The following is a 14,592-nucleotide window of genomic DNA, read 5'->3' on the forward strand; positions in this document are numbered from 1 at the left end:
CAAGCAAGTTGAGAAAATGTTATTTAGGCTACTTGGAAGTTCATCACAGCCATTTAAAAGAAAAACCTTAAGGAAACTGTTTCATGATATTTTCAAGTTTCTGCTGGGAGCCTCAGGAAAGAGAACAATGAGTGGCAGACAAGTGTAGTTTTAACTCATTCACCAACCAACAAGATAGCTGAGGGTAGTTTTTAAGTGCAGTTTTGCTAAGCAAAGAATTAGACTTCTCTTACCTGGGATGGATGAAAAATATCCACAAGTTTTATCAATTCCTCCAGTCTTGGCATCAAGTAAGCTCTCAGGCATGTTATCTCACGTTACTTAAGTGAAAAATAGGTACTTAAGTACCTCAGGTTACTTAGGTGAAAAATACCAACTGGTATTTTTTACCATTTCATCCATCGTCATTAAATCATGATTAAGGTTTACCAGCTACCGCCTGCATACCAAACTACATTCAAGTGTTACAAGCTCCAAGATAACTGCTCCCCCCATGCCCTTGTGGTCTGAGCTCAGAAAGCAGCCAGAATCTGAGCCACACAGGTATATTTATCTCACTTACTAAACAACTTGCCTATCACTATTCTGTAGCAAGAAACTTATGATCCACAGGGGTTTAGAGTCATCTGGTTTAACTCTAGGTTATAAACACTGGAAAAGGTAATATGATCACACATTTGAATCACCTGCAAAATTGCTTTTTAATCCTGACACCCAGGCCATGATTTCAAAAACGAAATCGACATGTCCTATGATTGGACTGAGGCAGCTGTACTTTTAATGGCACTCTGGTGATTTAAATGCACAGTTAAATTTAAGAAGTTCTACATCAGGAGAAGACAGCAAAGTTAATACAGAGAAACTGTGTCAGTTCAGCTGGCCCACCTTTCCCCACTACAGCCTTCAACAAGGCCTCACAGAGCAAATATAAGTCCCATTATCCAAGGTGCAGATAGATGTACTATCTGCTGGTCCTGTGACTTTGTTAATGTCATTTAACATTGCAGCCCTCTGCTTACCCCTAAAATATGTGACAATAATTTTTATTGTCATTTCAACTTCTATATGCACTTGTAAAGAGCAGAAAGGGCACAGGTGCTATATTAAACATGCAGGACTTGTAGTCAAAGATTAACAAATAGGAACACCTACCTGTTATTTGTTCAGGGGCCTCTCCCTCATTCCTTAGCTCACTCACCTAGATCCCTTCTCCTACCATGGTGCTTTGCCAATGAGCATTCACTTAATGGGTGGTCGAAATGAATTACCAAATGGTCTTAAGAGGGGTTTTGACCAGCGGAAGTCTGAATTTCAAGAGAAGAGATTGATTTAAAAGCTTTTCCTTAAAATATCTTTGATAGGGGTAGATTGAAATGCATTAATGCATTTGTTCCATCCATTCTTAAGAGCATACATTACTTGAATAATCACTGAGGTACCAGCTATGCACCAGGCACTATACTGGGAATGAAAAAAAACATTTATATTCTGTTGTGAGAGACAGACATGTGAGCATGTAATGCAATGCATTCTAATCACAGTGACAAGTAATGGTCCTAAAGTAATAGTCTCAACATATTTTGGATTTGTTTCAACTTAAAGTATCAGACAAGATCTCATGACTTTTGAATAGGACTTGTAATAAAGTACTCCATATAACAGAAAAATCAAAATAAAACTATTTTGAAACATGGGAAAATAAATTAGGTTTAGAAGAGGATAAACATGCAAATGATGTCTTCTTCCCATAACATCTTTTGCCTCAGTTTTAATAACCTGGTACAGGTCATTTTGTCTGAAAAGGACTATCTAGTTGACCCTTGAACTACATGGGTCCACTCTATTCAGATTTTTTTCAATAAAAACAGCACAGTACTGTATTTTCTCTTCCTTACGATTTTCTTAGCATTTGCTTTTCTCTACCTTACTTTACTGTAAGATCATACAGTACATAGATCGTGTAGCATACAGTGTGTGTGTTAATGGTAAGGCTTCCAGTCAACAATAGGCTATTAGTACTTAAGTTTTGGGAGAGTTAGAAATTATCCATTGATTTTTGCACAGGTGGAGTCAAAACCCTTAATCCTCACATTATGCAAGGGTCACCTGTAGTTGCTAACATTTCTAAGGCCTTGCTATATTTCATATGTGTTACATAGAATACTTTATGCAACCTAATAAAACCCTACAAGTTAGGTACAGAAAATGATATATGTTCTCCATTTGAAGAAACTGTGATTTATACAAATTAAAGAGCATTTTCAAGGTTATATTATACATGTGGGTTGAAATCCAGGTTTATTGGATTTTAAAACCCAAGCTCCTGACTATTGCAATTGTATTGACTCTCTAGCCAAAGACTGAGCAAGAGATGTGGTTCTAGTTTTCACAGAGCTGATGAAAGAGGATTGTGATTTTATAATTCATCTTTCGACAGCTCTATTCTTAGTTATCTAAGGGATTTTATGTAGTATGAAAATATCATTCATGGACCTAGACTGTAATGTCCCTGTGAGTCTGTGGCTTTGTAATAATCTATGTGAACCTTCTTCCTCACATGAGGAAAGATGTATGAAAATCCAAGGTAATATCACATATACAATACATCAAGCAACCTCAAATAATCTTAAAAGAATGTGTGTGGGTGTGTGTGTGTGTGTGTGTGTGTGTGTGTGTGTGGTGGGGGGTGAATGGTGGTGTTCCAAAAATGTTACAGGTATTTTTTCAAAAATAGCGTTTTAAATTTGTTCTTCTACACAGAGCCAATGGCTGTGTATATGTCTTCAAATGTCATTATAATTGTGGATGTTGGAATTAATAGACATCAGTTATGCACTGGTAAATGTGTGACAATTTACTGGGGAAAAAAAGGCAGTCCTGATTTTTAGTGTTTGCCTATTTCCATGATGTTAATACTCTCACCTTGGCTGACTTCAGTCTACCAATGTGACATCTCTCAATACAACGTTTGGAAAGAATAAACACAATGAGCTCTTATGAGTTTGTGTGAGCAGCTCCAAAATATAACTGCCCAGAGACCAAAACAAAAATCTGTTGAAATTAGAAGTTTGATTTTTTCCTAGTTAATTGAAGTTTATTAAGAAAATTTACCAAAGAAAGCAAATAAAGGTAATTAAGGAGAACTAGAACTAGAAAACTTTTAAACACTTTTTTTAATGCTAGTTTTCTTCAAAATGAAATAGGGGCACCTAGGTATCTCAGTTGGGTGTCTGATACTTGATTTGACTCGGATCATGATATCAGGGTCATGAGATTGGGCCCTGTATCAGGCTCTGCGCTGAGTGAGGAGTCTGCTTAAGATTCCTTCTCTCCATCTCCTGCTCGCTGTCTCTATCTCTCTGCCTCTCTCTCAACATGACATAACACAGCATAACATAACAGCATTTCTATGTAATTGCTGACTGAGGTAAAAGCAAATCAACTTAGGGGAATGAAGATTATTGATATTGGGTACTTGAAACACTAAAACACAAAGGAATGTGTCTCACCTAAAGAAGTCCTGGCTGGAACAGCGTCCTTATTGATCCAGAAAGATACCCAGGATAGGACAACGATGAGTGTGCAGGGGATGTAGGTCTGGATGGTGAAGTATCCCATTCTTCTGCTCAGGTCAAAGTAGACAGACATGACCACATAATCTCCTGGAACAGAACAAAGATAGCACCATGCAAACCCTTATCAAAACTGAAAAGCATTTAGAATAGGAATCCCAGCAATAAACTCATGCTGATGTGGTCAATTAGTCAATGACAAAGGAGGCAAAAATGTACAATGAGTCTCCAATGAATAGTTTTGGAAAAATTGGAGCTACATGCAAAAGAATGACACTGGATGAATACCTTACACTATATGCAAAAATAAATTCAAAATGGGTTAACTTGAATGTAAGACCTGAAACCACAAGAATCCTAGAAGAAAACATAAGCAGTAAGCTCTTCAACATCAGTCTTAAACATATTTTTGGACCAGTCTCAGGCAAGCACAACAAAAGCTAAAATAAACAAACAAGATTACTTCAAACTGAAAAGCTTTTCAGTGGTGAAAGAAAGCATCAGCAAAATGAAAAGACAACCTACTGAATGGAAGAAGATATTTTCAAGTGATATATTTGATAAGAGGTTAATATCCAAAATATATAAAGCACTTACATAACTTAATATAAAAAATCCAATGAAAAAAATGGGTGGTACTTGAAAAGACATTTTTTCCAAAGAAGACCTACAAATGCCAAAAGGCACAAGAAAAGATATTCAACATCACTAATCATCAGGGAAATGCAAATCAAACCTCAGTGATATATCACTTCATACCTGTCAGATTTTCTATTATCAAAAGGACAAAAAAAAATAGCAAGTTATTGGAAAGGATGTGGAGAAAAGTCAACCACCCTTGTGTGCTGTTGCTGAGAAAATAATTTGGTGCAGCCAATATGGGAAGCAGTATGGAGGTTCCTCAAAAAATTAATAATAGAAATACCATACAATCTAACAATTCTACTTTTGGCTGTTTACCAAAAGAAAACAAAAACACCAATTTGAGGAGAAATATTCATTTCTATATTCATTGCCGCATTATTTACAATAGCTAAGATATAGAAGCAACCTAAGTGTCCATCCATAGATAAACTGATGAAGATGTAATATATGTACAATGGAATATTACTACACCATAAAAAATTAAATCTTGCCATTTGTAGTAGCATGGATGAACCTAGAGGGTATGATGCTAAGTAAAATAGAAAAAGACAAATTTCACTTATATGTGCAAACTAAAAAACAGAACAGAAACAGATTCATAGGTATAGGAAACAAACTGATTACCAGAGTGGGGAGGGGTTGGGGGTAGGTGAAATAGGTAAAGGTGATTAAGAGTTACAAACTTCTAGTTATAAAACATAAGTCGTAAGGATATAGCCAATAATATTGTAATAATTTTATATGGTAACAGATGTTAACTAGATGTATCATGGAGATCGTTTTGTAATGTATAAAAATACCAAATCACCATGAGGTATACCTAAAGCCAGTAGGTTATTTTATGTTGATTATACTTCAGTAAAAAACTGCAAAGCATTTGAAAAGAAGCATATATTGAATTTTCATGTTCACACATTTGAGAGTTCTGTACAAGGGGTATGTTGAAAACTATCTTTTTCCCATTTGGGTTAAAAAAAACAGATTAAACTGACTTCTGATCCTTTCATAAGTAATGTGACCACTAGATGAAAGGAAACCTTTCGAGCATATTGATAATATTTTTTTCTTTGAGGTGGTTTTTGATGGTGCCTTGGCTGCCTACTTAAATATATACAATGTAAAACTTTTTGCTTCCTGGGTAGGGAAGGAAACAGTGCCTATAATGAACCCTAAGATTTGTAACAATTTCCTCTTATTCTCAGGACCTTTCTCTATGCAAGCCACAGAACAATATGCTGGTGACTGACACCAGTAAGTACCTATTTTACCCAGTTTATAACCAAATTTCTATGCTGAGACATTTTTCTCATGTTTCATTGAATCTTATGGCTTTCCTTCATAACACTGCAATTCTTAGTTTCTCATTCATATGTGTGGCTATTTTTATAAATATCTGTCCTATTAGAATTTATTGCATGAGTTCACAGTGTCTCTTTTAGCATAACGTTGCACTATCAGTACTTAGCATCCTAATTGACTCCAAATAGGTATTCAGTAACATTTGTTGAATGAATGATCAAAAGAAAGAATCATGTCTTGCATTTTGTATGATTCCAAGTGAAATTTTAGGGAATTACATGTTTTAACTAGATAATATGCTATGGAGACACATTCCAGTTACTATACATTTATATTTTCTTTATACTCTTAGAGAATATTAGTTTCAAAGACTATGTCTGCTCTTGCAATGGGAGATGAACCTGAGACCACTTCTCAAATCTTGTTTCTTTTCTTTACTAAATTATAATTTGTCATAGAATACATAAAGAACAAAATACAAATCCTGTGTTTTGGTTTAATTATTTGGCTTTGTGCCTATGTTTCTCTACTTATTTAGGAGATTTAGATTTGATTTGAAAATCAAGTACTTTAGAAGCCTCAGGCAGAGATGACTGACTTAGCAGAATGAGTTATGACTCCTCAGTCCAGGTCTTCCTTCCCACTTGCAAGTGTCATTCCACACCCTACCAAGCTGATGAGACAGGAAACCCCCTTGGTTACTCCTCCAAGAAGTAATGATTTTCCTCTAATCCTGCAGTTTCCTAAGTGGGGTTATGAAACCTCCTAACACTGCCTTTTGGTGGATTGATGTACTGTCATTTGTCCAAGTCAGGGTTGGTTAAGTCAGTGACAGTGACCCAGACACTAACTGGGAAATTCAGCTTCTATTTGACCACAAGTTCCCTCTCAGAGATCAATGAGTAGCCATTATTTAGCGAGTATTCCTGAAGACATAAAGGTAGGAATTTCTCACTGATATTAAGTAGGTCTTGATTAGTTTATGCTTCTGTTGATTTATCTGAACTTAAGCTCTGTAAAGTCATGGCATTTCATAAATTAGTTTGGTCTCTGCTTTTCTTCTAATTTAGAATATAACAGACACAGGCTATGATCGTGGAGTAAAAACATTTCATTTGAGATTATCCCTAGGAATGTCTGTCTTTTTCTTTCCTGTTTCTTTGATCAGAATACCAAAGGCAAATTCAAGTTCTCATATGCTAGATAGGAAAAACAAGGCAAGGTTTTCTTTTTAAATAATTAATATTCAGTGGCACTTTTTATCCCTATTTTCAGAGTCCTTGAGAGTTTTCTGCACATTTTAAACACGTGTTTAAGTGAGACTTTACAAATTAAAATATTTTAAATAAATCTACACAATATTAGTAACCTCGTTTTACTTCGTATCATGTAAGTGAATGAGAATCTATACTTTGGCATTAATGATCTGATTCTTTTAAAGGTGAACTTCAATTTTGTCTGAAGTTAACAAGATAATTATCTAATTCAATTCTCCACCTCCTTTCAGGTCAGAATCTAAACTTCCATAGCTTATTTATCTATCAATTTCTATTTTAAGGTAATAGCTTCTGAGCATCTTTCATTTTTGCCAGCAAATCCAAAGCTTCTCTACCACTAGATTACGAATTCAGACTTGGGAACAGGCCATTTAAAAGCAAAGCAGCTTCACAGTGACAGCCTGATGCCTGTCTTATCTCTAAGGCCACATCCCTTTTTGTATTTTTAAAAACTCTGGGCCAAGAAGCCTATAAAATCAAATCCTCTGAAAGTGCCACATCAGTGACTCCTAAGCCCAAAAGGTTTAAATCCCAACCAAGTCAAAAGTGGTTATTTCACCCACTTCAAATATATTTCATCTATTGATTTATTCTAACATATGATATTTAAAGTCATAGCATTTTATAAATTAGTTTAGTCCCTGTTTGTGTCCTAATTTAGCATATAATAGACACAAGCTATAACTGAAAAGAGAGGAAAGAATTTGAATGACACCCACTAAGGTCCATTCTTTCTTTATTGTTTTACAAGCTTCTTATGTCTGGTTTTATGAAAAGAACATCAATGTCAATTAATGAATTTCATTTTTTTAAGCTATGTTGTTGATCATATTAAACCTTTAAAATTCAGCGTTTATTAGGGTGTTTAGGATTTTATTTCATATATAAAACTATTTCCTAAAAACTTAAAGATTCCACAGTAGAAAAGTCTTCCACCCCAATGAACATCTGAAATAATGAAAACAAGTATTTTCTGGTTACCTACCATATAGTAACAAGGACCTACTGTGTACAGAGACTGGGGCTGAATAATTTGCATATATTATCTCAACATCATCAATACTTTGTCAGGACGGTGAGTAAAACAAATACTTCACTTTGTTCCTCACTCATGACTCTTATTCCACTTAAATATCATTGAATAGAGTTTATATTATTCTACTAGATTGACTTGAAGGCATTATTAGTACTATGCTTTTCTTTACATTTTTTTCATAGTCTCTATTTATTTATTTATTTATTTTAAAAAATTTTTTTCAACGTTTATTTTTGGGACAGAGAGAGACAGAGCATGAACAGGGGAGGGGCAGAGAGAGAGGGAGACACAGAATCAGAAACAGGCTCCAGGCTCTGAGCCATCAGCCCAGAGCCTGACGCGGGGCTCGAACTCACAGACCGCGAGATCGTGACCTGGCTGAAGTCGGACGCTTAACCGACTGCGCCACCCAGGCGCCCCTCTCTTCTTTATTTAAATCAACAAACATTTTTGAATCACTGCTATGCATAGAGCATTCTATTAGGGAATATAGAGATTAAGACCAATGGAATCTCACAACTTATTCTAAATTAAATAGATTAAATGGGGAAAAGATAATTTTCTTTTGACTATAATTAAGATAGAGACATGTATTGAGACAACGCATTAGATCTAATTTTATCACCCCTTATTAAATACTTGAATCTGTGGTATCCTTCTCTGAGGTTGCTTTTGACCATAGGAAAGCAGGAGAGTTGATTGGCCACATTTTCCTTTGGGGAGTTTGTTTTTAAATTAGATCTGCAAATCACCTCACAAAAATAAATTTAAAATGGACTGAAGATCCAAGCATGATCCTACACAAGGCAAAACTACAAGAGAATATCTTTATAATCTTACTGTAAAAAGGCATAAAACATAATTTTTTTTTCAACATTTTATTTATTTATTTTTTTTGGGGGGACAGAGAGAGACAGAGCATGAACGGGGGAGGGGCAGAGAGAGAGGGAGACACAGAATCAGAAACAGGCTCCAGGCTCCCAGCCATCAGCCCAGAGCCTGACGCGGGGCTCGAACTCACGGACCGCGAGATCGTGACCTGGCTGAAGTCGGACGCTTAACCGACTGCGCCACCCAGGCGCCCCAAAAAGGCATAAAACAAAAAGCATAATGGAAAAAAATTATGTCTTTAGCATGTAAAAGAACTCATGGGGCACCTGGGTGGCTCAGTTGGTTAAGCATCTGACTTTGCCTCAGGTCCTGATCTCACAGTTGGTGGGTTCAAGCTCTGGATGGGGCTCTGTGCTGACAGCCCAGAGCTTGAAGCCTGCTTCAGATGCTGTGTCTCCCTCTCCATCTGCCCCTTCCCTGCTCATGCTCTGTCTCTCTCTCTCTGTGTCAAAACTAAAACAAAACATTAAAAATTTTTTTACAAAGGTACAACTCCCGTATTATAAAGAATGCTTTAGGGGTGCTTGGCTGACTCAGTTGGTAGAGCAATGTGACTCTCAATCTTGGGGATGTGAGTTAATCCCAGGTTGGGAAGAGAGTTTACTTACCAAGATAGACAGACAGACAGATGACAACTTAAAAAAATTTTTTTAAAGAATGCTTTAGGCAATTTTAAAAGGCAAAATACCACAGCCGAATAATCTATCTCCAAAATAAGAAATCAAAGGCTAGTATCACTGATACATAAACAATTCCCATTAATCATTGAGAAAAGAAACCCAAATTTTTAACTAGGTTAAACAAAATTAATGGCAAATGAATGGATAAATGAAGAGTCTCAACTTTGGTAGTGATCAGTGAAAGGCCAAGTGAAAGTATTTCATTTTCAGCCTATTACATTGGGGGACAAAAAATTTACAGTACAGACAACATGTAAACAAAGAGCTGCACACTGTAGGTGGGGGTATTCTTCACTTTTTGAAAGGTACTATGGAAATAGCTTTTTCAAAAACATATTTAACTTCAAGATATCTAGAATAAATACTTTTTCCCCAAAAAATGCTTTGTAAATATTGCCTTTCAAGTGGCATGAAGTTTTTCTCCAGGTTTGTTGTGTGCTCACAAGAATGAGTAGCATACCTTGGGCAGAATCACAGTCCCTGAGCTTATGGAGTCTAGAGTATTATGGGGAAGTAATGACTTCAAAATTTAAATGGTAAATGGCTGCTAACTTCTATACATGCTGTTCCCATGTGTTTCTGTGTCCATCACCTGCCCACCATTCCCAATGACTGCTCAGAGTCCTATTAACTTTTCTGGAATTACATTCAACATTCTTTCAGTAACTAGATCCTGTGAAGTCAGGGGAAGGGAAACACGACTAAACTGTAATCCTTGCCATCAAAGACTCCTCAGGCTAAGAAAGACCTAGGGATATGGCATCACTACTCAATGGCAAAGGGTCTATCAAAACATATACATGATAACATGCCATGTTTTTTTTAAGTATATTTATTTATTTTGGGAGAGTGCACCTTCCTGCGGGGGAGGGTCAGAGAGAGAAGGAGAGAGATAATCCCAAGCAGGCTCTGTGCTGTCAGTGTGGAGCCCGACATGGGACTCCATCCCATCATCTGTGAGATCATGACCTGAGCCCAAATCAAGAGTTGGATGCTCAACTGATTGAGCCAGTCAGGTGCTCAGTACCGTAATTAAGTTTCTGGCAAGAAACATATCTGAAATTTCTGCATAAATATTCCAATCTTTGAGAGCCTTAAAAAGATCCATGTTCTTCCTCACAGTCCAGACCCCTTAGTCTGGCATGGGAGGCTGTTTATAATCTGAATTTAACCTAAACCTTTCTCACTATTTCCTTCATGTTCTTTAAGCCCTAGACAAAGTAAATTAAATATTTTCATTTCACATTTCTATGATCTTTCTGTCAGGAAGATCTGACCTCCTCTGTCTCTCTCAGATTCCTAGCTCATCTCCTTGCTCCTTTTCCTCATTCCAATTTCCCAATGTCCCAACACCACCACACTACCACACACACGTGCTCTGTACAATGACTAGACTTGTGCTAAGATGGTAGTTACCTTAAGTAAAATATAGAATTAAACAAAATTCAAAAATCTATTCCTCCAGTTCATCAAAGGCATTTCAAATGCTCAGTAACTATACACAGTTTGTAAGTACTATATTGCAATAGTACAGATTTTAGAAAAGCTACTTCATCTTGGAAAACTCAGTTGGACAGTGCTAGTTTAGACCAATCTTTCTAAAATGCATTTCTACTCATGCCATTCCCTTCATGTTTCTCAGTATACAATCCATACTGCTTAACATATGCTTCTGGTCCATTTTACCTTTATCCATACTGAACGATCCCAGCTGTATCTCACACCATTTATCATCTCTCCATTTAATGCCCACCCAACCTGATTTACTTTCTACTCTGCCAAGGGGTATTGCTCATTCTTATGTCTTCATTTCCCTGTTACCTCCAATTTCTGGAATACCCCCTGCTCCTTTGATCATGTCACACACATATACATTCCTCTAAACCCTTCAATAAATATCCAATGATATCAGTACACACTAAATCCTTTAACTTGCCCTTTAAGACTTTGTATGGTCTTTCCCCTGACTCTAGCCTCTAACCTCATCTTAAATAGTATTCCCTACACTCCAACTGGGGTTCTTGTGATTCCTTAAATGGCCCTGCTACTTCTTGCCTTCGGATCTTTTCATATGCTGATTATCTTGGCTAAAATTCTAATATCCCTATTTTATTTAATTAACTCCATTCTGCCTTCAGATGTCCATTAATTTATCCCATCATCAAAGAAATCAATAGATCTAATGTCTTCAGTAAAACCTCATAGTAGGTATGACTATTAGAGAACTGATCACAATTCAAAGTCTATGATTGGTGTGAATGTTGGATTACAATCTATAATTAGTTCACGAGTTCCACGAGGGAAATAGCCATACCTATTCATCTATTTTAGTCACAGCATCTAGTACAGTGCCTGGTACACAGAATGAGTTCAACAATTATTTGTTAAATGAATAAATGTTTTAGCTTAGAAAGTCATGCAGAAAATCTTGGGTGAGCTCTATATCCAAAACATTTAAGAACAAGGCAGAGATCACCATGAGCTTTTAAAATATTAAGCTTTCACTTTAGAAATTATTGCTTCTGGAAATATTTTTAGTGGACACCTTGCTGAACTTAATCCCTGGAGATGTGAATATAAGGTCACAGTGAGCTGTTAGCAATCTTAACCACTTGCCAAGAAGAAAAAAGGGATAGGAAATCAGTTATATCAGAGTGACCGCATTATGCTTATTAAAAAATCAATTGGCGATTTGAGTTTCTCAGCCAGATTCAATTAATGAGAGAAGAAAACAAAGGGGCTTGGCTGCTGAAACAGATCAATCAGTCTTCTCCATTAAGTCTAATAGTGTGTTTTCATTTCAAAACATCGCCATTTTTATTCCATCTATTATTTCTTTAAACTCATATATGGAAAAAAAATAACAATTTGAAAAATTAAAATGGAAAATTAAAGTATAATTTATACTTTTTAAATTTTTTTTCTAGGCTAAATCTATCTTTTAAAGTCTCCCTCTGGCTTCTCCACTGAGCAAAGAGAGGATAGGATTATGAAGACATCTGCTTCAAGTTATATTCCCTAGAAGCAGAGGTGGAGTCAAGAATTCCTGCTGGGTTGAGTTACTTGTGGGTTTAAGCTTTCAGAAGAAGGGGAGTAAGAGAAGGAAGCGAGAACTGGCAGTGGGAAAAACTACTAAGCATAGATTTGCTTCAGCCTAAGGAGGAAAGCTTCTAGGAGTTTCTGGAACAAAGTACACCACAGAGTTAGTGCCACCTGGAGGCAAGAGCAGCAGCCACGTGTACTCTGTAGGCTAAAGTGTAATGGTCTTAATCTCCTTGTTGAGATGGTTCTGTCTTGGTCAAAGGCAATTCTGGAGAGAAGGAACAGTGGTGAGCTGTCAGCAGTCACCCCTTACAACACCTGGAGGATGGATACACCAGCTCAGAGAAGATGGGAAGGAGGGTACATCAAAAACATCTGCTCTAAGGACTGTGATGTCAGACTGGCTTGGTTCAAAAGTCCTAGTCCTGTCACTAACTGGTTGTGCGATTTGGGGAAAATGCCTTAACTCTCTGAGTCTCAAGTTCCTTACGTGTAAAGTAGGGATACTAAGAAAACTCACCTCATAGGATTATTTTGAACCTGAAACGAGTGAATGTATGTAAAGTGTCTGGTATAATTCATGGCACATAATAAAGAGCCCATTAATGTAATTTATTAGCACAAACTAGCATAATCTATGTAATATTATTAACACCATTCTGGCACATACAAGCATGGAGGAAATAGTACTCCAAAAGAGAACTGGTTAGAAAGGGTCTGATAATTTATCTATATCAACCTATTCTATCCTCTTAAAGATAGAGGGGCAGTTGAGATCCATCAAAGAAGTTTGGTGTTTTATGGGGCGCCTGGGTGGCACAGTCGGTTAAGCGTCCAACTTCAGCCAGGTCACGATCTCGTGGTCCGTGGGTTCGAGCCCCGCGTCGGGCTCTGGGCTGATGGCTCAGAGCCTGGAGCCTGTTTCTGATTCTGTGTCTCCCTCTCTCTCTGCCCCTCCCCCGTTCATGCTCTCTCTCGCTCTGTCCCAAAAATAAATAAAAAACGTTGAAAAAAAAATTAAAAAAAAAAAAAGAAGTTTGGTGTTTTATCTAAGAACACAGAGCTATCTTGTGGCAGACCCCAGACTTCTGCCTCCCAAAGCAACACTATTTTTGTAGTAAACAGCTCGTTCATTAAAAAAAAAAAAAAAGCTTCATTTTTGAGAGAGAAACAGAGTGTGAGCAGGGGTGGGGCAGAGAGCGAGGGAGACATGGAATCTGAAGGAGGGTCCAGGCTCTGAGCTGTCAGCACAGAGCCTGACATGGAGCTCGAACTCACAAGCTGTGAGATCATGACCTGAGCCGAAGTCAGATACTTAACTGACTGAGTCACCCAGGTGTCCCACAGCCTGTTTATTTTGAGCAAATGGCTAGGATCATGGAAAAAAAGCAAAAAGCAAACACACAAATAGAAAGTCAAGCAATTATTGAATATAGTTAATACAGAAAGCTGGTTTGGATAACTGGGGGCTCAAACCACAAAGAGAAAAATTCTTTTCATTTGCTCTTGAACCTTTTATGATAGGCAAATTACTTTTAGGAGAATGGAAACTTAACCATATTAGAGATTTCCTCCTGGAGAATAGCTTCACATAGAAGGAAGCTTAATATTTGTAAAGATTCCAGAGATTAGTGGTTTTCTCTAGATTTGTGCAGTGAACCTAAGTGTTTGCTAATAACTCAGTTCTCTGTATTTTTGTCCTAGAAAATTCTCTTTACTAGTGTAAATCACTTCTCTTTCTCACCCTCTGAAGAAGCCACCACAATTTCTTAGCTCAGTGTGACCTTTTGTAATACAATTCATTGTTTTGGGTCCATTGTCAAATTCCAACAATGTAGCAAATAATTCACCTTGGGATTTATATAAATAAAACATCTCTGGCTCAGAAGTCTAAAGCTGAAGATACAAATGAATGTGTTTGCCACTTTGATCCATCCAAAAAGAATGCAATTTCTCAGCATAATTAAATATAACTCCTACAAACATCTGACTAGATACTAAAACATGTTTTATGTAAATTCAGAGTAGGTTGTAGTAGCAGGAAATATACTGAATCCAGTTCCAGAATTCAAGTTACTACTAATGACATTAACAAGGTTCAGAGACAAGGGCAAATTGTTTACATTCTCCCAGTAAAATAGAGATAATCA

The 14,592-nt window shown here is 36.8% G+C and overlaps 1 protein-coding gene across 1 annotated transcript in view; it reads right to left on the reverse strand.

Annotated features, from left to right (window-relative positions):
* Positions 1 to 14,592, reverse strand: part of GABRG2 (gamma-aminobutyric acid type A receptor subunit gamma2) — a 113,761-nt gene that overhangs the window by 13,956 nt on the left and 85,213 nt on the right. The window contains exon 7 of the mRNA XM_047860951.1: positions 3,510 to 3,662. Coding sequence (XP_047716907.1) covers positions 3,510 to 3,662 — 153 coding nt within the window. The remainder of the gene's footprint in view (positions 1 to 3,509; positions 3,663 to 14,592) is intronic.

This window comes from Prionailurus viverrinus, chromosome A1, assembly GCF_022837055.1.
Source record: "Prionailurus viverrinus isolate Anna chromosome A1, UM_Priviv_1.0, whole genome shotgun sequence".
Classification (NCBI taxonomy): domain Eukaryota; kingdom Metazoa; phylum Chordata; class Mammalia; order Carnivora; family Felidae; genus Prionailurus; species Prionailurus viverrinus.